The following is a 24,490-nucleotide window of genomic DNA, read 5'->3' on the forward strand; positions in this document are numbered from 1 at the left end:
ACAGTGCTGTGCTCTTGCCCCCCCCCAAAGGAGCCAGATTTTGCACAACAGAAACAAAAATTGTCTGTCCCATCAAGCAGATTTGCTCTCAGTTCTGGCATAGCTTATTCTACTCCCAGGACGCTGTGGTTTTCAAATAATTTGGGGTTTTTTTCCCTAAGAAGGATCATTGTTGTGGGAAAGAGAAGAAAAGTTGGCTGCCTAGCTGGGGGACAGTAGCCATATGGAAAATATAGCAATATGGTGTTTGAAAATCAGTAATCTGGGGGACATCAGCTTATTTGTGAAGTACTCTTGAGATAAGGAGCAGTAGGGAGACAATGATCAAACCCAAGGAGAGTTGATACAAAAGAGGGGGTGCAATATTCACATATTTCAGCAACTTTTCCGAAATGAGATGAAAGTGTTCACTTATGCAGAGAAAGGGTACTAGTTAACTGGAAAGCATGGTCGGCACTCTTAATTGGCTTTGTTTGTATTCAGCGATATCATCAAATAGACAATTCTGAATTGCTATGTAACACTGTGATGTCATCATGTTCTGTATATATCACCTGATTAGTTAATATTATTCAAGGAAGAAAGCAGGGAGATATTGCCCTGGGGCAGCAGTGGCAAAGAAACAGTGGCTGTAAACAACTGCAAATAGCACTGTAAAAGATAGGGGGTAAGTTTGAAAAAATAGGCATTTCACTACACCACAACCCATTTATTTGTTTTCTTGTTTGTTTGTTTACTTTGTTAGCCTCTATCACAGCTTTCTCTGCAAACTGCAACAGAGGAACATAATCATAAACATACATTTTTCCTGGTTTTACACACACACACACACACACACACACACACGTTTTATATATAAAACAACTCTCTCTCTGTGTGTGTGTGTGTGTGTGTGTGTGTAAAAATCTATATCATCTATCATCTATCTATCTATCTATCTATCTATCTATCTATCTATCTATCTATCATCTATCTATCTATATCTATCTATCTATCTATCTATCTATCTATCTATCTATCTATCTATCTATCTATCTATCTATCATCTATCTATCTATCTATCATCATCATTATCTATCTATCTATCTATCTATCTATCTATCTATCTATCACTTATCTATCTATCATCTACCTATCTACCTATCTGTATGTGAAATTACCTGCAGCAAATATCATGGACACCTACCAGATAAACGCTCCTGAATTATGATCTCATTAGTGGTGAGTGCCATGCTATACCCCAACTTCTTGTATACCTCCATTTTATGAACACAATTTTCTTTAGAACTCTTTAGCACTTGAGTGCTCCTTCACTATAGCTTACAAGAGTGAGAATGCTCATGTAGTCCTTTAAAAATAAGTGCTGGGTGAAAATCAAGAATCCCCCCCTCCATTTCTGTAACAGTGCACCACCTGTTTGTGGCTTCCCCCACTTTAATTCTCTCCCAGTGGCGTAGCGTGGGGGGTGCAGGGGGGCGGCCGCACCGGGCACAACATCTGGGGGGCGCGTGCTCGCACTCGCAGCTCTCTGCCCCTACCTGACTCACTCACTCTCTCTCACACAAGGGGGCGCAAATTACTTGCCTTGCCCCGGGTGCTGACAACCCATGCTACGCCACTGTTCTCTCCTGCTGACTTCCAGCATCTCAAGCTGAACTGCACAACGTCTGTGTTTAATCATAAGAAGGCTACCCCTTTACAACACAGCAAACCCCACAGCGAGGCTCTCCACCCACACTGTTCCTGCTTATTTCCTTTAGTTGAAAACAAGGATCAAACACCAAACAAGGGGGTTATATCTTAAAAATTTATTATCTTCCAAAGATAGAAATGAATATTCACTGAACTACACAACAAAACAAACCCATGCTCCAAACAAAGTGGGTGGGGTGGAGCAGTGTCTATCAAAACCTAGAAATAAACTGCTTATGTTTTAGTAATGAAGAACCGACAGTCACTTGCCTCCCTGTTGTTCATGCTTCCTCGATCTAAAGGGTGCTGTGGGTGGTAGAACTGAAGAGGCAACATCAGTTTCAGCCGGGTGATGTTTTTCAAGGTGGAAATTCTTAAAAGAATGGAGGGGATTTATTTGACAGCAGAAATGAAGAACCCTTGATGGAACCCCAGATTCTTAAGACCAGTGCTGGTCCAAGATGAATCTCAACACTTTAATTTTGAAAAGACTTCCTGGAGCGGACATCAGTTCCTGCTTTCATCTAGCCCCTAAAATTATGACACATGACATGCTGAAAAAGTATGCTTCACCTTGCTACATTTTAGGACTTGCCTACTTAAGACCCTTTTCACACAAGATGCAAAAAGTGCCTTTCAGTCATAATTTGCTGCTGTTGTAGCACATTAAGGATCAGAATTGTGGGAAGAGTTCCTCTGAGCATGTCAGGCCTATCAGCTAAGCTGCTGCCAGAGCCTATTCTGAATTAATAGAGGCTTTGATTCCATTTAGTTAAAATAGAGGCACAGCCAAAGAAAGAAATTGAAGATGTCCTACTCACTCTCACAAGTATCCTATGACTTGGAATGAGCTGCAGCTACTGTAAATTTGACCCAAGGCAGGGGATTGCCTAAACTCTTTCTTTCTTTCTTGGCTGTGACACCTTAGCATGGTATAATGAAACCAGTGCTTGTTTTATTCCAGTGAACCATGGAACACTGCTAGTAAACTACTGTAGCAGTGAGATAGGATACTTTGCTTCCTACAAGGGTTCTTCATCCTAGGGGCAAGGGACCAGAATAAAAACATATCAAGGTGTTCATGCTGCCTGGCCAAAAGTGGCTGGGGAAGCTAGCTATAAAAAGGTGCCCTGCCTGCTCTTTAGGATCCAGAGAATTCAACTTGGGGCAGTTCAGTCACAATGGGCATACAATTCTGTATAGTCAGGGGCAGAACCAGAAAAACCCTCATGGCTTATAGTATCACAGGCTGTTTTCAAGGGAGAACAATGAACAGATACCAGCCATCTTGGGCTCTGCAAATTGCAGAGGACTACTCAGTTAAACACAGGTAGGCATTCTGGTGTCAGATGGTATTGTGATACTGCAACCAAAAAGGCAGGTATAACAAAATAAAACAGAAAGGTTGAAAGAGAAAAGAAATTTCCTCCAAGGGGAACTACATGCTGCCATGATGTGGAATAAAGCAAGCTTTAGATACTGGTCACACTAATGGTGCCTGTGAAGATATCGTAGTCAAGCAAAGCTGCAAAGAATCTGCAAGAGGTGGAAACCAGAATGATCCCAGCATCCAGGATATGAATGAAACATATCTTCTGAATCTACTTAAGTCTGCTCCATTTTAAGTATCCAAAGATCAACATCCCTTTCATGAAAGAACCATAAACAGAAAAGGACTGAAGGGAGACAGAGCATCTCGGGCACCAGTCTCAAGGACACATAACTGGAGGTAAGTCCCATTGAAGTCACATGGATTGACTTCTGCACAAACAGCTTAAGGACTGCAGGAGCAAAGTTTGGTCACTGGCCAAACTGGCAAAGTAGAGGTGGGGGAAAGAATGGGTTTAAAACATGAGCATGGTTTATACTTTCTAAGGGTATAAGCGAGCATTGCCTAAAACATTTCATGTTGATGGTATCCCTACCTGGTCAATGAACCAAAACAAAATTTGAACAACCTCAATTACAAATTGCTGAATTTGTCAGGAATAATGTGCATATTATTTATGGGCAGGGTCACACCTCCGTTTTCATGGCTTTAATCATTAGAAAACTGATCCAATGCTTACTGTATATGATCATAAAACATGCTATAAACATTATTTCTCTCTATTGCACATAGTTAAAATCCTACAATGCCAGGAAAGGCAGAAGTAATTCTAAAACAAGGAACCTTTTTCATTTTAACTAGGTGTACCTGTGGATAGAAGTGGGCTTGTGTGAGAGAGATGAGGAGAAAATTGATGTTGTTATCACCATCATCAGCAGTACGATTTATATTTATTCAAGGCCACTCAATAACTTGGTTGCCTTGGTGCCTCATAAACATATATATTCTTTCCTCTGTTGCACCTGTGGAATGGTTGGATGCCCTTATTCACAGCATCTCTGCTTCATACAGGTTACATTTGCGTGGACAGGTCCCATACAGCCCTTCCTTATTTATTTTGTTTTTTTAAAAAAGACCTCTAGTGAACTACAAACCATTAAATACAAAAAATAGGACTAGGGTGACCAGATTGGCAACCTGGAAATTATTTTACCACTGAAAGTTGTTGATGTGTCTAGTAAGGATTGTGGCAGGAGATTCCCACTAGTGGCTGCTGAGGGAGTTGCAAGGAGGTAGCAAGAGCTGGCTCTATCAATCCTGCACAGGTTCAGACACCTGCTGACTGTCCAGATGCCCAGGCATGGGGATGCTGTCTTCAGTGAGCCACATGGTTAGTTTGCAGTCATGCACTGTACTACACTGATAGTCACCCCCTTTCTTGCTGCCTCATGTCTCTCTCAGGCATGTGGTCATGTGGACCCCTCTGCCCATCAGCACTCCCCCAACCCCACATCTCACTGATGGCTTTAAGGAAAGAAGAAACTGCAGGTGACCATTGGTCAACCCTACCAGGATCATACCTGTGTCTCCTACCAGGAAACAGCTCTATGCTTGAGTTTTCTGTCTAGTGTGGCCAAACAGATGGAGCACAATGCTCACAACTGAAGCTCCTACATAGCCTCTCATGGGGTGAACAAAGTTCTCCTACGTTAAGGTTACCAGATTTCCCCATTTCCCGGGGACAGTCCCTGGATTTACAAATCAGTCCCCATAAAAAATCCATTGAAGTTGAAAAGTGTCCCTGGATTCATTGAAAAAAATCTGGTAACCTTATCCTAAATGGGATAGTGCATGAGTGTCGTTAGTTGTGACTGTGGGCTCCAAGTTAAAAAATTGAACTTCAGCCATGGCTAGGAGGTCTGTGTTTGTGATCCAAAACAAAATGGTATTGCAGTGAGGAAGGTCAGGGACTAAGTGATCTGTCAAAAGGAAGGGTCTAGTCGGCCTTGTCCTTCTTCTTTGTGGTGAAAGGGACTTTGCTGGCCACTGCACTGCCAACAGCTCCCACGCCACTGGTCATTGCTGAGACACTGCCCTTGACTAATCCAACGCTGGCTGTAGGGACGCTGGTCACTGCAGTTTTGGTGAGTTCAAAGCCTTTGCTACCAACCCAAGCCACTCCCCCCAGCGTTGCCCCCACGGCTCCTCGGGTGATGCTGTACAGGCCTCCTGTCACTCTCCAGATCATGCCAGACTGTGGCTGTGGGCAGTCTTTCCTAAGGTCTGAAATATACAGAGACAAAAGAAAAAGAGAAATGAGTTAGATGCTTCTCTCCTGGTTGCCCTGAGCGATTTCAGCATCGTAGGATGTTTCACTGCCAGACGGTGAAAAGGTCAACGTGTCTCAGTACTTGGCCTCACTCCTTCAGCATACATCAGTAGCATACTTAGATGATGTTCTGACCAGCCAAGAGAAATTCATGATGGGACACACTAAAACTAAATGGGGAGCTTGTCCAATCCCTGTACTAAAAAGAGCTCACTTCATCGTGACAGATACTGGGAGGAAGAACCGTGAGGTACTTTCAAACCTTGCTTGAAAGGATTTTAATTAATGTATTTGAAAGGTTTCTAGAGGCTGCTTTGTCACAATTTATCATGCTGAGTAAATCACAATAGAACTGAAAATAACAATAAAGCCATATAATGCCGATCTAAACATATATCGTATTACCCAAACCAGCACAAAACAAACAAAATGCCTAACATAGCATAGTCATACTAAACCCAGAGCAGTCTAACATTAAGTCACGGTAAAAATGTGAGTCTTAAAACCATGTATGGAACTATACTATCAAGAAAAGGAGCCTGCCTGACTTCATATGAATTCACATTCCATAACTGTAGAGCCACTGCTGAGAAGACCCTGTTCACATGGGGAAGTGTAGGAGGAGAAGGGGGGAAGTCAATGCTGGATTACCAAATAGGCAGAGTAGCCATCGGCCTATGGGCTCTTTTGGGGGCCCCACAACAATGGATCAAAATAATATTGATTTGATCTTGAAATTGGTTTATTAAAATTGTTGGTTGGTAAAATAATACAAAAAGTATTAGGAGGTAATTTGCAAGCTCCCCCACCCGAGATTTCGACTGCCATGGGGCCTCCACAGGGTTTCATCTGGGACTGGGGGAGGTCCCACTGTGCTACTAGGACTCATTACACTGGCTGCTGCTAGCATACCTACTAAGCTGAATACAGCCCTTGGCACTGCCTACTGTGTGGATTACACTGCTATGTGATTTGGTAATTTGCAGTGCATATATGATATCCACTGTGCTGTAGATTGGGTGTGACATTCCTTGACTACAGCCTGCTTACAGGGGCCCAGGTCAGACACAACACTAAGGGAAGCCATGGCCTAGCACCAATGAGGAAATGTGTTGGTTCCCAAAGAGAACATGGCCTCTTTGCTACTACTCCAGGTCTCCAGCTTCCATGCTGCTGTGAGCTAAGCTCTGGCTTGTCCTAGTATGATGCCTAAACCTGGGTTCAGGGTTTGTCTAACCCAGACAAACCCAGTTCTGGATAATAGAAATGGAAATTATTTTGACTAGTTTAAAATTAGACAACTCATGAGGTCAATACAGAAACAAGCAGTTTTTCTCTCATAAGGAAGGATGTAATTTTAACTTGTAAACAGTGGCTTAGTTTGGGAACTACCTGCATGGAATCTAGCTTGCCAGATATTGTGTGAAAGAGGTTTGTTTTGCTCCCTGAGTATGTAATTATGCTTACCTGAAATATACCAGTGACACTCTCTTTTTTTGGGAACTATTGTAATGCTAAATACCTTCCGCTGACAAAGCCCTTTCCAACTCCAGATAAATCAGTATTTTGACCGCTTTTGTGGTCTTTTTTATTTTCTTAAATGTCTGATTTCATATTCTATTCTGCTTTCTCTGAGTAAACCTCTCTCTCTCTCTCTCTCTCTCTCTCTCTCTCTCTCTCTCTCTCTCTCTTTCTTTTGCCTCGAGTTATTTAAAAGACCTTACCTGCTAATATACATATCTGCTTGGCACGATGCTATTTGGATACATTAGCCAAGACTAGGCAATAGCGAGATAGGGATGTCTCCCTGTTTTAAATGAAAAATGTGTATAGACTTCCGCGTCAGCCTCAGGTATTCCATTTTCATGTGTGTTGAAGAAGCTACCTAGGTGGCAGTAACTCTGGATAACTGTAGGTTATCCTAACAATACCAAAACATCAACCCAAAGTTGATAAAGAGCTACCTGAGAAAAAATATACTGTATGGAAGCACTCAAAAGGATGGAATGGCCCAACCACTTTGCATGAGGCATGTCAGCACTCAAATCTTTCTGAGAGGAACAGAAGTGGGGACATTTTTTCAGACCAAGGTCAACCTTCTGGGGGGGGGGGTGTGTGTCACAAACCAGGGTTGTGAAGCACCAGAAACAAAAGTGGGCAGAGGAACAAATGTAATTTTTGCCTTGGTACAGTAGATACATTTCTAGCATATTCACACACTTCTCCAACCCATTGAGCAAGAATCACCATCAAAGTTCAGTGACACATTCCAGAAAGAGAAAAACACTCCATGTGAAGCAAGGCTGGTGAGGGGAAGTAGCCCAAGGAAAGAGGGTGTGTGGTCTGAGGAGAGAGTTCCAACAGCTATATAGAGGTTCCTCACCCCATAGTAGAAGGGAGGGCTGCTTGGTTTTTAAGCAGAGGTTGTGGCCATTTATCTCAAAGCTGTGCAGTATTGGATATGCAGCTGCTGCCTTAAATACCCCTCTGTGCTCCTGGTTGCTTCGCTCGCCCTCCTCTCCCACCTGCTACTGAGAGCAGCATTTCAGTTTTGCAGGCAGAAGAGGAAGCCAGGTGAACAGCATGTGGGGTAAATGATGCAGAAGGACAGGTGCCATCTCTGCAGCAGGACCTCCTACTTGGAAAGGTGACGTGCTCCCACCAGGTGTCCCTAGGAGGTTCTTCCCCTTCAGCTTGAATGCCTTCTTTTATGCATTTTCTCTGTTTTAAAATGGCCAGTCATGGATCTGAGGTCGCAGTACAAAAGCTGCATCCTGGGTGTCACCATTTTTGTAAGATTACACACTCATAAGGATGGGGAATAAGTCATTCCAATAAATCCCCAGTGTGCTCAGGTGCATTTGGGATGGCTCTCTCTCCTGAGTCAGGAGGACACATGAGAAGTTGGGAACCTGTGATTCTTCAGATCTTGCTGGACTACGGCTCCCATATTTCCCAACCTCTGCCTACACTGGCTGGGGCTGATGGGAGCTGGAGTCCAATAGCACCTGGAGGGCAGCAGGTTTTCCATCCCTGCATTAATCTGGCAACCAATTTTAGTACCAGGCATTACTCTGTTACATTGGAAGGATTATTATTATTATTATTATTATTATTATTATTATTATTAAAATTTGTACACCCCCCTTTATCCGCAGTTCTCAGGGCAGTGCACAACATAAAATTACAATGTAAAAACAACAAAACACATAGTAAAAAGAACAACAACAAACCAATATGAATATGAGCACTTGAGCAGGCTTTTGCACACTCTCTGCTGAATAACCACAGTGATCTGGGATGAGGTGCTGCAGCTTCCATACAGATTGGGACCTTTTTCTCCTCAAAGAAATAATCATGCACTGCTCTCCTCTGGAGAATTACAGAGGTTTTTCGCCCTCACGCCCACTCCATGGAGAATGCTGATCACCACTGCCCGGTTTAAATTCAGCCGTGTGTGTATGTGTTTATGTGGGGCTTCTAGTGGGACGTGCTTCCTGTGTCCTGGGCACTGAGGAAGCCGCAGTGATGAATGGTGCCCTGCTGAAAGCCTGCATAGTGATGTGACATAATGGTGCCTCTCCACACAGCCCAGGCCAGAGGCCCTGTCAGAACTAGTCAGCTCCTTGGCAAGGAGAACCACAGTTTCCCTGTTAAGAGTCCTGAAGAGCGAGCCTCTCGGGAGCTGAACAGAGACATCCTTAAGCACCTTTTACAGTCCACAGATCACACACGGCCGGAATTCCCTGTCACAGACAAAAGCGGAGTCTGAGAAAAACAGCTCAGTGGAAAGCATCCTGTTCCCAGCCATATCCAGGGAGGTGGGAGGTGGGAGGGGGGATATGAATAGGCCGTGGGTGTCCAATCAGATGCTGTCAGCATCTCACCCACTACACTGACCCTGGCCAGGAGTGTCTGCAGAGAACAACTCCCTGTATGTGGTTGGTGCTTGCTTGGCTACTCTTCCTTCTCTCTGAACTCCAGACGTCAACAAGCTCCAGGCTGTGCTTGTGGAGGAAGCCTGCTGCTGCAATGTGCTGGTTAGTCACCATTCCTTTAAGAGGATTCTTCTCTCTCAACAAGTTGCTGGCTTAGCTGAAAGGAATCCAGGATGTTTGTTCTTCCAAACGTAATTAATATGCCAGGAAAAACTAACAGTTCAGCTCAAAAACAACAACAACAACACACCACCTTTTGACGTCTCTCCACCCCCTTTTTTATTTTCAGCAGTGATTGAATTTAATATTGATTCTGGCAGTGGATTTCCTCAGCTCGTGAGCAAAGGGCTTGCAAAACACCAAAAAGCAGGCACTGAATAGATAATGGAATCACAGGATCTTGGGATGCTTCACAGGGTGCCTGGAGATGTCAGAGCAACAGCTTCTGGGCAAAACCTGCCCACCTCACACTCTCATCCTTGCTTGTATCTGCAAGTGTGGTGCAGTGGTTAGAGTGTAAGGCTAGGACTTGGGTTCAAATCCCCACCCAGCCATTAAGCTCACCAGGTGACTTTGGGCCATTTCGCAGCCTGGTCTACCTCCGAGGATTGTTGTGAGGATAAAATGAGGAGGGGGGAAGCATGCATGCCACCTTATTTATAAATAAATAAGTAAACAAAATTTGTTTGTCTTAGCAGGCACCCAGGATGTGAGCCTTTGGGAAGAGACCACCACTTTGTTACTTGCAGGGGACTTTGTGGTAGATTGTACAGTACTGTACATTAAAAACAGGACTCTCAAAGCCATGGCCTTGTGAAGATGGCTGGGAGGTGTAGTGGTTCTCAAGCCATCCATATATACCCCTATAGCACACTGGCACCCACAGCTACTAGAAGAACATGGAGCAAGGTGAAGTCACAAGGCTCAAGTTTTGTCCAACATAAAATGAGCTTCATCTCTACATCAAGACATTTAAGCACCTTTTTGAGAGTTTAGTTTTCCAAATACAAAGCGGTCCGCAGGTTGAATACCTGCAAAGTGCTTTCTAGGATTCAGGTCAATGCATGTCTCACCATTGAATGATTGAGCGGGAAATGGTTGTGTGAATCTAGCCTCAGTCTTGTCTTTTGGATTTAAAACTGCCTGGGTTATTGATGTCTCTTCCTGCTGCCCTAGTCTGGCAGCTGTAGGCAGCCTCCAAGTTCCAAGGCTTGAGCAATATACTAATATAGCATTTCCTGCTCAGTCAACACAAATTAGCCCTTGGACTTGGCAGTAGCTGGCTGTTAGTTATAGCTACTGCAGTCCTGAAATGTTCCACACAATCGGTCAGCCTATTTCACCAATCACTTCAGGCCATCTACATTGCCATTTTATAGGGAGAGGTTGGTACTAGTGCCTAACTTCCCACAGTTGCAGGCCCAAGTTATTTTTGCACCTGCACTGATGTGGAAAGTCAATATGGCACTTTTGTGTGTACAACTTAGTTGTCACTATGGGAAAATCTGTTTACTGGACAGCATCACTTCAGAATGCAGATGTGTGGGCCTCACACAATGGTGGGCAAGTATTATTGTTTAAAAACTCAACAAAGAAACTTATCACACCTTAAGGACCAACCTATTTATTATGGCTTAAGCTTTCATGGACTAAAGTCCACTTCATCAGACTCCAATTCATGAAAGCTTATGCCACAATGAAATTGATTAGTCTTTAAGGCGCTATGAGACTTGTGGTTATTTTGGACTTCCCGGTTGGCGCCATTGCTTAATGGCGGATTCCCTCCGAGCTTCGGAGGGAATCGGCTCTGCAGAGACTGGGTCTTACCGCTGCGGTGACGCAGGGACCCTTAAAATCACAGGCGCAGAAGCCTGTGAACGTAGTGACTCGGCGGGCACCATTTGCGCCCCCCCGATCCGTGAAGGAGCCTTTTTAAAGGCTTCGGAACGGGGACGGGGTGCGGCGCGGTGCTGAGAGTATTCCTGCATCTGCGGAGTGAAGCCGCGAGCCATTGGCGGAGAGTGCTGACTTTTTCCTTGGAATATTCGGACTCTGAAACATCAACCTGTGAGTAAACACGGAAATCGGAATTTTAAAGAAAAATTTTGCGGATTAGGAATGAGCGGGGAAGGGTTAAAAAGGAAGTCCACCCCCCCCTCTGTAAATAATTTAAAGCAAAGGACCTGCTAGCTAAGGTCGAGAGAATACTTTCTTTTTTTAGAAAAAGATTTTAATTCCATGATTTTGACACTACAAGAATCTTTGCTGGAGGATAAAAGGATAAATTTTGGGAGCTGAAGTTTCACCCCCCCCCCCGGACCCGGGAATGTCCCACGAGACTGCCTGCTGATGAAAGATTGGAAAATTTGACAGCTGTCAAGTTGGCTGTCGAGAAGGAAAAGGAGAACTTTACTTTGGTTGTCTCTGTTGGATAATCTGTAATAATTTGTTGAAAATAAGGAAGGGCTGATGCAAAACAATCTGACTTTTGGACTTGAGCTGAAAGGAATAATAAGGAACTAAAATCCCCCTAGAGGGGTTTAGTGACATTACAGGAATGGCTGGAGGAAAGAAAGTCCAGGCTGAATTGAACAGAGCCTTTGTTCTCTTGGGAAAGTTACAAAGCCAATATGATGTTTTGGCTACAAATGTGACAGCTCTGGGCTTAACTGTAAGTAACATTGTTGAACCTGATAAGGATTTGAAACAAGGAGCCTATCCAATTGAACAAACAGAGAAAATGGAGAGCTTTGACAATACGGAGCAGATGACAGATGTTGTCCCTGAAGAAAAGGAGGGAGAAGCAGAAATTTTGCAGAAGTCACAGGAGAGTAGCATTTTGATACCTGACAAGATGAGAAAAAAGGAAAATAAAAATCTGATGTGGAGAGCCTGGCCTGGATTGGAGGTGGAAGTTGGAACTTGGGGGACATTTGGACCTGAAAGGAATATAAAACAAGCTTTGAAGAACCTCGTAAGTTCTACTGTTGAATATGGAGGTCTGGCTGGTAGAAATATGGATCCTGTTGGGCCGGAGCTTCTTCGAGATTTGGAGTTTAATATTAAAGACTATCAAAAAGACATGCAGAGAGGAGCTGAAAGAGAATTGAGAGCCTCGGACGTGAGTTCGCCAGCCTAAACAGAATATTGGTACCGATGTTTGTTGTTGGGGACTGAAACCGGGAAAAGGGTGGGGGGAGTTTGGGAATCCAAAAGGTATATAAATATAGTTTGTCTTATTTTTATTTTGTTTTGCTACTGGCATGGAAATGGGGAAAGACGTGGAAGGGAAACTCTTGGTCAATCTTAGGAAAATGATGGGTAAAATTGAATAAACTGAAATTGTCTTATTTTTAAAATGGTCAAAATTAAATGAAAATAAAGTGAGTAAATATAAATTGAGGAAATGGAGGAAAGAAGAAAAGTTAAATAATAAAATGATAGAATAAATCAAATTAAGTTAAAATGGAGAAGTAGATCAAGGATTTGCTGAACCAATAATTTAAATTGGAATACAAGAAGGGGAGGTGTGAGGAGGTCTGAGAAACAGGGTAAAAGAGAATAAGTATATGAACAATCAGGTGTTTTTAATTGTTCTTTTTTATGTTTTCGATTTTTGTATTTTTCTTGTTTTTTCTGTTTATTTTTGTGTTTGTTGTTATATGTTTTGTTCTTTATGAAAACGCTAATAAATATTCAAAAAAAAAAAAAAAGGAGAGAGAGACTTGTGGTTATTTTTACTACCATAGATGAACACTACCATCTCTGGTAGTTAGTGAAAAGTGGACAAACCCTTCTCTCTCAGCCCCACTCACCTCACAGAGTGTTTGTTGTGGGGGAGGAAGGGAAAGGAGAATGTTAGCCGCTTTGAGACTCCTTAAAGGGAGTGAAAGGCGGGATATCAAATCCAAACTCTTCTTCTTCTCCCTGATATTTAGTTATATATTTTTTGTACAAAGGAGTTTTTTTTGAGAGCCAGTGTGGTGTAGTGGTTAGAGCAGTGGACTCGTAATCTGGTGAACCGGGTTCGTGTCTCCGCTCCTCCACATGCAGCTGCTGGGTGACCTTGGGCTAGTCACACTTCTCTGAAGCCTCTCAGCCCCACTCACCTCACAGAGTGTTTGTTGTGGGGGAGGAAAGGAAAGGAGATTGTTAGCTGCTTTGAGACTCCTTAGGGTAGTGATAAAGCGGGATATCAAATCCAAACTCTTCTTTTTTCCTTCAAAGGAGCATTCTGTCATGTGAGTCCCCCCAGTGGCAGCCTTTATCACTTCAGGGAGGATCAGGCCTGCAACCGAGCTGGGGGCTGGAAACAGGAAAAATGGCACCACCTCCAAAATCGCCGTGCCCAAACCAAGCTTCATAATGCTTTGTAGTTAGCCTGGCTTTGCTCAAAAGCAGTACAGTAAAGGGAAAACAATGGCAGTCATTATTGTTCTTAACGGCTTAAGTGCCTGTCCAAGACATTTTAGTACCTGAGGCGGACCACAAAGTGGTGCCTCCCTTCCCACCAGGAGAGAAGGAGCAACGAGGCTGGGGAGGGGATAAAGCTCTACCCAGAGATCTACTGCCCCTGTGGATCCTGCCACCCAAGGCGGTTGCCTCACCTTGCCTCATGGGTGGGCCGGGTTGGCTCATATCTACATCTAAAGGATTTTGGATTGGAAAACAAAATTTAAAAACATTCACACAGAGGCAATAACACTGGTTCTCTGTATGGCAGGGGCCTTCTAGATGTTGCTGGATTCCAGGTCCCATCAGCCTCAGCTTGCATGGTCAGTGTCCAGGGTTGACAGGAGTTGTAGTTCAGCAACAGCTGGAGAGCCACAGGTTCCCCATCCTCTTGTAAGGGCATGCAGAGAAAGAGGAAATTCTCTGTTTCTGACATGGCCACCATCCTCCTCTTTGTTCACAAAGCATAGAAGTAATTTAATAGTTTTTTTTTTAATGGCATGAGAATTTTCAGAGGAAAGAGCCATGGCTATTCCAGAAAGAAAGCAGAAAGGGGGAAGAAGCACCGTTCTCCGATTGGCTGGAAAGTGTGTTAGGCTAGGAGTGCTTCCTTCACTGCAGCAAACACTCCCTCACTGTCTCTGCTCAGCTGGTCTCCAAGAACTGCAATAAACCCCCATAGTAAGCTGTCATGTAAGATAAGCATCGGATTTACAGTGCAAATTAGTCTCTCAGACAATGGAGTGAGCTAAGCATTTTGGTGGCATGGAGGAGCCCAGATTGAGAAAGAGATACAGACAGCAGAGATGAAAAACCACACAAAATAATCGGAGAGACGCAGACTCGCAGCCGGCCCAGGAAGCAAATTCGATTCCCCCGAGCTCGCTGCTGCTGCCACTGCTGTGGCAATCTCTCTGCCATCTGTCAAGGCTTTTCCTTTCAATCAATGACCTGGCCTTTCCTAGGGTTGCTTCAGCTTCATCTAACTCAAAGTCAATTTAGAGGAGAAGAGGAAAATAAAGTTATGGGGGCAGGGAGGGGGAGAAACACTCCCCCGAGCACATGTGCCAGTTGGGGTCAGTGCCACGGCCCACATGCAGTGCCCTCTTCCGCTGTGGGGCCCTGCCTGCTCCCAATCGATTCCTGTTCAGAGTTGGATAACACAGACAAAGCTGCCCTCTCCCTGACAGATCCTGGAGAAACACAGTCTGTAAGGAGCGAGTGTTGAGTGACAGAGCGGCGGCAGGAGATTTACCATTTTCCATTATCCATGATGACAAAACGGAATCCTCACCCCGAGCTCCTGCAACTTTAGCACGTAGAAGGCGAGAACACGAGGACTGGGTTTACTCACCACAGTTATCCATAGTAACAGGAAAGCAAAGTGAGGAAGGTTTGCCTGCTAGGCTTGTTCATTGAGATCTCTTTCTGGGAAAGAAAATATGAAGGCTGGGGAACTCAGGGTGTTCAGTTTGCCAGCTTGCTGAGGAGCGGGCAAATAGATGGTGCAAACAAACCCAGTCCTTGCCAACTACAATGTGAAAGAGAGACAGTGCGGTGTAGTGGTTAGGGTGCTGCACTAGGACCTGGGAGACCAGGGTTCAAATCCCTGCTCTGTGAGGAAGCTCATTTGGGTAACTTTGGGCTGTCCACTATCTCACAGGGTTCTTGTACGGATTAAATCAGGATGGGAAGAACCACCTTGAGCTCCTTAGAGAAAAAAAAAGGGATATAAATACCACAAACAAACAAACAAAGTCAATTTTGAAGCTCAAAGTAATGCACAGTCAGAAGGGAAACTTTTTCCTGCAAGGCACCTGCTTTCAAAATAGTTGTTGGACCCAGCAACGTTTGAATCCCAGTTGGTTCTCTGGCATGGGTGTTTTCCTGTCCTGCATTTCCTTCCATGTGAAAAAGACAGAATCTTAATTTTTTGTGTCCTTAGGGGACACAAAGAGCTAGGTCACTGGGTGGTTCCTACGGTCGGAGAGGAAGAAACGGATGACAACCAAAGTAACATTGAAGCAAAGCGGCAGAGACGCCTGATCTTTATTAAGAAAATCTGCTATACCCAGTCCAACAGTCAGGCAGGCAAGACCCCAAACAAAAGAGAATTGATACTTTTATACCATTAAAACTATAGGTTCACCTCAGTAATTCCCTTCCCATAATCCTCCGTGAGATGTCTTATCGGGTGCTATAACAGGTAAGTATAGGTGCTAAGCTTTGGTAAGTATCTGGCAGGAAGACTGTGCTTTGTTAATCAAGTGTGCAAATTGTTGTGGAATTATGCTTATGCTTTTAGGTGGGACTTTGGAGAGTTGATGGCTGTGTTTTTCTGTTAGCCTTTTGACAGGAGCGGAATTGCCGGTGGCGCTGCCGGTTCGGGATTTCATGACATGTCCGGGTGTATTCCTGTTTGCCACCTCCCTGCATATTTGCATACTGTCACCTTGGGCATATGCCTTTATTATATGAGACCTTGTGTTTGCTGAATAAAGTCATGTTTCCTTATCTGCTTGTGTGATTTCTCTGTGTAAGATTACCAAATGGGAATGTTGCAACAGTGCTAGAAGGAAATGGCAGACACACACTAAAGTGAAGTTTCACAGGAACACAAAACTGGTTACATAGTTTACATAAGAAGTCACCTTGTTACATTTACATCTTGAACATTTTTCTTGGACCGGAGCTCTATTGCGCTCTTTATTTGGTTGCTCCTTCCTTGACGGTTCTTATTGATCCTGTGCTTTACCAGGAAACACAAGTAAAAGCACCCCCACCCCCCCGTTCCGTTCACATCACACAAAAAGAAGATTAATCCTGACTGTTATCCATCTCTCATGATAGTGAGAGTGGCCGGAGGGTTTGTGGATGTAGGTCTGGTGCCAGAAGAGAGCTAAATCTTGTTAATCATTACAGCTGGCACTGGCTGGCATTTGCCAGTCACTTTGCCAGGAGATATCAAAAGCTCTGCTCCCCAAGAAAGTTGTCTGCAGCAACCAGGTTATGTGAGCATGTACAAGAACTGAGATTATGCTGGGCATGGTGCCCAGGGCATATCCAATAATTTCATTCTACAGATTTTGGTAACTAATGTTGTCAGAAAGATGTAGGCTCCAGGAGAATGTAGGCTGGGTCTCCTGGTGCCACCCAGTCTTGGGCGGTTCCCCCTTGGTATAAAATATGCAATATTATCTTCCTATGACATGTTTGGCTACTTGTCCAGCATTTATGTAGCATTTTCCCCCTACGCTATTCTGTGTTGAGATTCCTGCATTGCTGGGGGTTGGTCTAGATGGCCCTCGGGAGCCCTTCCAACTCTGCCATTCTGTTAAGCCAGGCGTGGAGGGCAGGGAGAGCCCCCAAAATGCCAAGATGTGTTTAGCTCTCGGGATATTGAAAAGCTCCGTCAGCCAGAAGCGCCTGCCTTGGGACTGGTCAGGAGGCTGCTAAACTCAGCAGAACAGGAGGCAGCTGCCTACAAAGCCTTGCTTGCCACAGGGCTTATCCCTGACACGGTTGGCTTTTAATTGTTCACTACTCAGGCCTCAAACAGCACAGAGGCTGCCTTGTCTGCAGCCAACTGCCAAGTGAAAGAGTTCAGGAGGGTAAATGAACAGCGATATGGTGCAGAGCAAGTTATTCTTGCCGCCTCAACGTGGGAGTGAACTATTGAACCTTCTAATCATAGAAATGGAAGGACCTGGGGTGTGCTTAGGGTAGAGTTGGGGTGTGTGAGGCAAAAGAGAAATATATTGTGCAAGCCAACTCCCTAGTTGTGTCCAAGTAAATTATGTGCAGCCAGTACATGCAGGATCAAGATTTTATGTATGCAGGGGCAAATGTTCCCAGTCTTAGGCCAGCACTTGAAAAGCTCTATGGCAGCCTTTCTCAACCTGTGGGTCCCCAGGTGTTGTTGAACTACAACTCCCATCAGCCCTAGCTAGCAAGGCCAGAGCTCAGGGATGATGGGAGTTGTAGTCCAACAACATCTGGGGACCCACAGGTTGAGAACCGCCACTCTATGGGAAACTATATTGTCTTTTCAGTTATCTAGAAATCTATCTATTAAGTACTATGTTTGTATGGAAGGTCAATGACCCATGTTTTCTGGGCAACTCTGCCCTGTGTATAAAGTTGGAGATGTGGTTGCTGTCAATGTAGTGGAGATCTGAACTGGCAGTTAAAGCTTGCGCTATCCACCTGCCCACTCCTTGCCAAAAGCAGAAGAAACAGGGTGGTGATAGCACTTTTCCAGTACTATATTTGTACGTGAAGAAGTTTCCATTTCTAAAGCTGCATAACATGGCATATACTATTGCATATATTAAATCCATATTATATAATATAGTACATTGCATATATCAGCCTTCCCCAGTCGGATGCAGCTAGAATGGCCAGTGGTCAGAGATGATGGTAGCTGCAGCCCAAAACATACATTACTATATTATAGTATACTATATATAGTAGAGTATGCTATGCTATGCTATAGTAACATAATGGATACAAACAATATCATTTAATAGGGTGTGCACTGGCTACAAGACTCAACCTGTACCTGGGAAGCAGCCCGGGGTGTTTTGGAGCCTCTCTGTGCCTTGACTTGTTATTTGGGATGGGATTATCTCTGTTAAAAACAAAGCTCCATTTACCCCTCATTTACTACAATAGGAAATATAAGAATAACTATAACTTGTTTTTCCTTTTCACAGAAATGGATGAAATTTGCAGGTCTTTGCCTCCTCCTGTTGCTAAATTGTAGGCAGAGATATACAAGGCTCCACCCTCTTCTACAGAAAGATCTCTCCATTGACTTGCATCCATGTGAAAAACAACCATAGTATTAATATTTACTTCAACATCTCTTCCACAAATCAATGTGATTACAGTGCCCTGGGAAAAATTCACTGTGATTAAAACTAGACTTATCTGTCCAAATGACCACCAGCTCTCCACCACCTCACCACTCAAGTTCAGAGCATTCCCCAAATCAGCTTGGTTTTGGTTTGTTTAATAAAAATATGCATGAGTAACTTTAAAAGCTCAAGTACAATCAGATTTAAGTATGTGAAGACCTCACCCAAATCACCCCATTCTCCAAATCTGGCAACTAAACATTGCCGATGCACACAGGCTGCCATTCAGGCTGAACAGTTTCAAAGTTGTCATACATGTTTTTCAAAGGAATATCCCTATGAAGAGCATTTCATAGATCTCTTGCAGACCTCCGTGGGCGGGCTAAAATTACCATGTTATCAGTTTTCAGTGCCTTCAATATTTTCCTTAACAGTGTAAACAAAGTGTATACTTTTGAGTTGCCATGTATTAAAATATTGATAAACATTAAGTGAAATGTTTAGTTTGCTGTAATATAACATTCAAACCAAATGATATGTTCTTTTCCCCTCCTCAAATACTTCCCTTCAGCTTGGCTATTGGGGGGCGGGACCTGAGATATTCAATCTGCACTCGAGTGCCGCCACCCTGGCCAAGTTTTATGGAGTGGTGGGAGCAGCACTGGATCCACAGTCCTGCTGTGCCCAGCAGCTGGGACAAAAATGTGGGATGAGATACATAAGTAGCAGTCAAGTACAACATTCCTTGTTTTCCTAGAGTGGACATGCAGGGGAATGTTTGGTCCAGCCAGTTGAAAACTTCCTGTTTCCTCCTGGCTGGGACATACTTCCTTTGCATGTGACTAGAGGTGGGCGTGACCTTACTTGTCCAAGTAACACAAAAGGACAAGGCACGCTGCACACTCTCTTTAAGTTCCTCCATCGTTGGAGCAGCTTTTTAGCAAGAGATGCTCTGTTGGCTTCCAGCCAAAGAGGACACTGGGATTATCCCCATATGGGATCAATCCACATGTACATACTTTGTAACTAAGTCTGCCTTCTTTAAACTTCTATAAACTTCTTTTATATACTTTACACAAGATTGTGGTGTGTTTATTCTTTTAAGAGGGATATAAGGGAACTTACCAGGAACATACAATTCAACACTGAATTGTATGATAGTGAGAGACTTACACAAGCCTGCAACCAGTTATCTGATGTGTTTAAAAAGGGGAATGTGAAACTCTGCTAAGTAAAGGAATTTGTTAGTGCAAGTTAGGAAGGATATTAATAAACAAGATAACTTCTCCTGTCTCCCTGAACATTCCCACAAAAAAGTGGCAGGGCAGTAAGGTTGCATGCCAGACGGCAGCCAGCACAGCAGTAGGGACCAAATCGACTCAGGATCCAGCAGACCCTGGGCTTGCTCAGCCCTTACCCTTCTCCACTTCTGGAATGGTCCCATTCAGGGCCTTCTCCTGGCAGCCGCTGGCAGGCGTCCCACCAGTGGCACACCCAGTCACCTACATGTTTGGTAGGGAGAAGGGAGGTGCCACATCAAAGGAGTGAGGCCTATGGCTTGCAGGAGACCAGCTTTGTTGGGAGACCTGAGTAGAGGGGCACCTCCACCCGATCCCAGGTTGGACTAGATGATCCTCAGGGACCCTTCCAACTCTACAATTCTATATACCAGCATTAGATCAAACACACTAAATCCAATGGATTTCAGGATGTTTTCTAAAGAGGGAAATGCAGAGTCAACATTTTCCAGAAAACCCACACCACTGACTACTGGGGCGGGGTGACAATCCTGACCTACTTTACAAGTCAGTGAAGCTCTAGTCTTCCTTTACGGGGACCAATAAGTGACAGCAGAGTTTGTAAGCTAATAGGTTTGTCCTGGGGCTGACTCTGGTCTTTGGGAAATGGCCAGGGAAAGTGAGGGGCAAACACAGCTATCGATATGATCATTAGGAAGGAAAACATAAAACAGTGTAAGAGCACTTGAAAGCTTTCAACAATGTGGCGCCTATTGGCCAGAGCTGCTCAGCATTTGCAGTTCCCATTGACTTTGGCTGGGTCAATATTAAGCAACTCTGAAAATCTCATCAAATGCCAGATGGTTTAGTCCCATACTTGGGCAGCAACACGGGAAATGACTACCCAGAGCTGTATACTCAGTTTTGTTCAGAATGCAGCTCAAAATTATGTCCTCCTGACCACCTTGTATCTCTGCTCTGTTATAAATCAAGACATATGCCATAGTAAGCACAATAGGATTCAGAAGTTATTTTCTTCTGCTCATTGTTTCTGTTACCCATTAGCTTAGAAGCAGGGACACCAAGACTCTAACCCAAAGAGGAACTTAGACTTTTGACAAATATTTACCAAAAGGGAACTATTAAGCTTCTAGCCCAAGATGGAAAATGCTTGCCAACCATTTACCCATATGCCAAGCTGATTGAGGGACAAACTAAGGATGGTGTGGGGGAATCCCTAATTAGATCTCCCAACATTTTCTGAAGACCTGAAAGCAGCCATGCCCTCATCCCTGAAATTCCATCAGAGCTGTGGCACTCTGAGATGCAGTTTTTATCCTTTCCCTTCTGCTGTTTCCCCATTGAAACTCCCCCTCCCCACAAAAGCTGCTCTGAGTTGTGAAGAGTTGGAAAAAGCATTAGTGCAATCCTATGTGTGCTTGTCTGCAAAGACAGAAGTCCTACTTGGTTCAATGGGACCTTCCCTCAGGGAAGTGTGTTTAGGATTGCTGCCTAAGACACTGAAATGAAATCATCCAATTAATGCAAGCCTTTCACCTGCACAATGGAATTTATTCTCCTCTCCCTGCACATCCAGTGCACCTCATCTGTTATTGGAGTTCCCTTTGGAGCAGATTGAGGGGCATAGGGGAGAGAGAAACAGTCCCATTGTGCAGGGGTAAGTCCTTGTGCTAATGGGATTTCGTTGGATACAACTCTTGGTCAACACATACAGCAGGGACAGGGAGCCTAGAGTCCTCCAGATGTTGTTTGACTACAACACCTATCTTCCCTGACCATTGGCCATACTGGCTGGGGCTGATGGGAGTTGAAGTCCAACATCAGGAGATGTTGCTAGGGATCAGATGTGTTGTTTGTTGGAGTTTTAACAGTACTGGGCATGCAATGTTTAATCAGCAAAGTAACTTTTGGGGAGGATAGGTGACAACCTATAAGTGGGACCGTCAGTGTCTGATTATGAGCTCATAATCATTTATTATGATCATTGAGCTCATAAGACACACAGGACTGTGAATGTAATTCATCTTTTGACATCTGTAGCCTAAAGATCAGAAGCAAGGTTGCACTGCACAGAGGTTGTCCAAAAGCCCGAGACAGAACTGGCGCTCCCGACAGCAACTGTAGTGGCTAGTCTCCCGATTCTGGTATCTACATCATGCTTAGCATGCCTGTTGACAGACAAGGAATCGGCTGCTGGGATTTGTAATTGGTTAGTACATTTATGCCTCCTATTGACTCGAGTCAGAGGAGGCACCAAGTTGGCATTGTTGTATTGTTCATATAAGGAACTGAATACCTACCAGATTTTCAAGGTAAAGAGTGGTAACAGAAAGCATTCACTCAACTAAGCTGTGAACTCATCCACATAAAGACACATCTTCCCAGCGATTGCTGCTTAAAGAAGGGTCGTGGGATGAACAGACTAACCCAAGAAAGATTACATGTTAAGGCTTTCAGGAATTCTTTTACATCTATCACATCTACACAAAGCCTCTCCCTTTCTGTGCAGCAAAATTGCAATGCAGCACATGGTGGTGCTTGCTTGACACTTCGTCTGTGTGGAGGCTTTGATGACATTGGGGGTGGGGGCAACCCAGTTACGTAAGAGCAGTAGTAATGAATTGAAGAAAACATGGACAAATCAAAGATCCAACCAGAATATATTTCTCAAGGAATCGGAGCATAATGTTTAGACTTGGAGCTGCCTGCCACCTTGTCTTACAGGCACTCAGAGACTTTTTGCATTGAACATTTAGGAATTGCTGTTTATTGACAGGCACAAACATTTATCTGCAGTGACTCTCAATAGCTCCAGTGAGAGACTGCACCGAACCATTTCTGCCCCAGTGAGCACTGTCAGCACCCAAGTTTTCCTCCAAGAACAAGCTGAACTCAAAAGGGCATGGGAACCAGAGCACTTTGGCATGGCAACATGCATAGAAATGCTTTGCCTCGATGCTCCAATGAAAGTCTCCCAGAAGCTGCCCTTTCTCTTGATTGTGCACAGTAGCTCCTGATCAGAAGAAGCAGAAGAGAATCCTCTGAAAAGCCAATTTCCACGTCTCCCACCCCGGCGAGATACACAAATTTCATTTATGCCTCATTTTTCTTCTGCCCTGCTCTGCAGTAGTGTTGCCACCACACTATAGGGGTAAATTTTGCAGTGGATGAGCTAATCAATTCTCTCTCCCACCACACAGAGTGCAGCAGTACCCAAGTTATTAAGATCAGCTAACAATCACAGAATAGAAATTTAGAAAACTTTTAAAAAGCTTACTACAACAATAAAGGACAAATGGCCAAGGGTGTTTCCAGACAGGGGCTTAATATTATAAATGGGTCATGGAGATATAGCAAATGGGTCATTGGCAACGGTTTTTAAATTTTTTGGAAGGTCAACCTGATTTTTACAAAGAGTACTAAAACTAGGAAGCTGCCTGATCACCTCATTAATTTGCTAGATGAAGGTGGGTCCATCAATTAACCTGGCACTCCAGTAGATGATATCATTGCTCCTGCTGTGGCGGCAGCGGCGGCGGCGGGCGGGGGGGGGGGCCACCATGTGTCTCCCCTCCACTATACCACTGTTGCTCAAGAAGGCATCTAAAAAGTTCCTGGACAATTTCCCACATAGGCACCAACTAGATGCAGCCCAGTCTAAATTGAGCAAGGTGGTTGTATAGTGACCCTTTGGACCACGATGTAACCATACCCTGGGACCAACTATAGGGTTGTTATCCTTAAGCAGGAGCCACAACGCATGCACATAGCAGAGTTATTAATTCCTTTCCCTTCCTCTAAAGACTTTGGGGCAGAATGTATAGTTTTCCGACCCCAAAATGTCATCTGCCTGCAACAATCCTGAAAATGTGACTCAGAGTATGACTAGTGTAAGATCACAATTGAGCTGAGTAGGGACCTGAAGCTGGGCCTCTTGACCACAAGTCGGATGCTCTAACCACTACACCACACTGTCTCTCCTATATATATCGACAGTGGGAGAGAGTCCAGCTGTGCCAAATGTGTAGCTTGAGCTGGTTGGGCAACCATCCTCCCACTTCAACAGGCATTTGGATGAGCAGATATTGTCCAGACACATGTACGGTAGTTTAGGCAGACGTGCATAGCTCAAATGCACTTTCTCTTGCCTAAATTTGGAGATTTCCTGTGCAATTGATGTAGCTCTTCTGTTTGGGCTTTGAAATCATAGAGAATCTCTGGATTTAGGGTAGGGAGAAAGCACGGAACATGTATATATACACAATAACACCCCTGAGATCATCTAGACCAGGGTTATTGTTGGCCAGTATTTTTCTAGTGTTCCTGCTCTTTCGAAGTCTGAGCTGGCTGGTTCTTTTTAAGTGATTATGTGAATGAGTTTGACTCATTGTGACTTCCATGATGAACCTGCAACATCCTGAGCTGGAAAGCCGCATCTGAGTACAGAATCATGATCTCTGATGAAGTTTCTCTTTCCCATTTTGCTATGCAGCAAGCAAGCCTTTCAGCTGATGGGTGACTGCAGCTGGATTATAGATATCTCAAAGTCTTTCCTTTGTGGTATATGTTGTAGAATGAGTTTTAATAGGCAGGAGAGTATATATTACCGGTAATTGCAATTTATCCTTCTA

At 44.1% G+C, this 24,490-nt stretch overlaps 1 protein-coding gene across 4 annotated transcripts in view; it reads right to left on the bottom strand.

The window, feature by feature from the left end:
• Positions 1–1,604: 1,604 nt before the first annotated feature.
• LOC308571414 (transmembrane protein 263-like) overlaps positions 1,605–24,490 on the bottom strand; it is a 315,757-nt gene continuing 292,871 nt past the window's right edge. For all 4 annotated transcript variants that reach the window (XM_081167028.1, XM_081167027.1, XM_081167030.1 and 1 more), the window contains exon 3: positions 1,605–5,305. In XM_081167028.1, the coding sequence (XP_081023154.1) occupies positions 5,019–5,305 (287 nt within the window). In that variant the 3' untranslated portion in view covers positions 1,605–5,018. The remainder of the gene's footprint in view (positions 5,306–24,490) is intronic.

This window comes from Podarcis bocagei (genome assembly GCF_964188305.1).
Source record: "Podarcis bocagei genome assembly, chromosome: 1".
NCBI classification, from domain to species: Eukaryota; Metazoa; Chordata; class Lepidosauria; order Squamata; family Lacertidae; genus Podarcis; species Podarcis bocagei.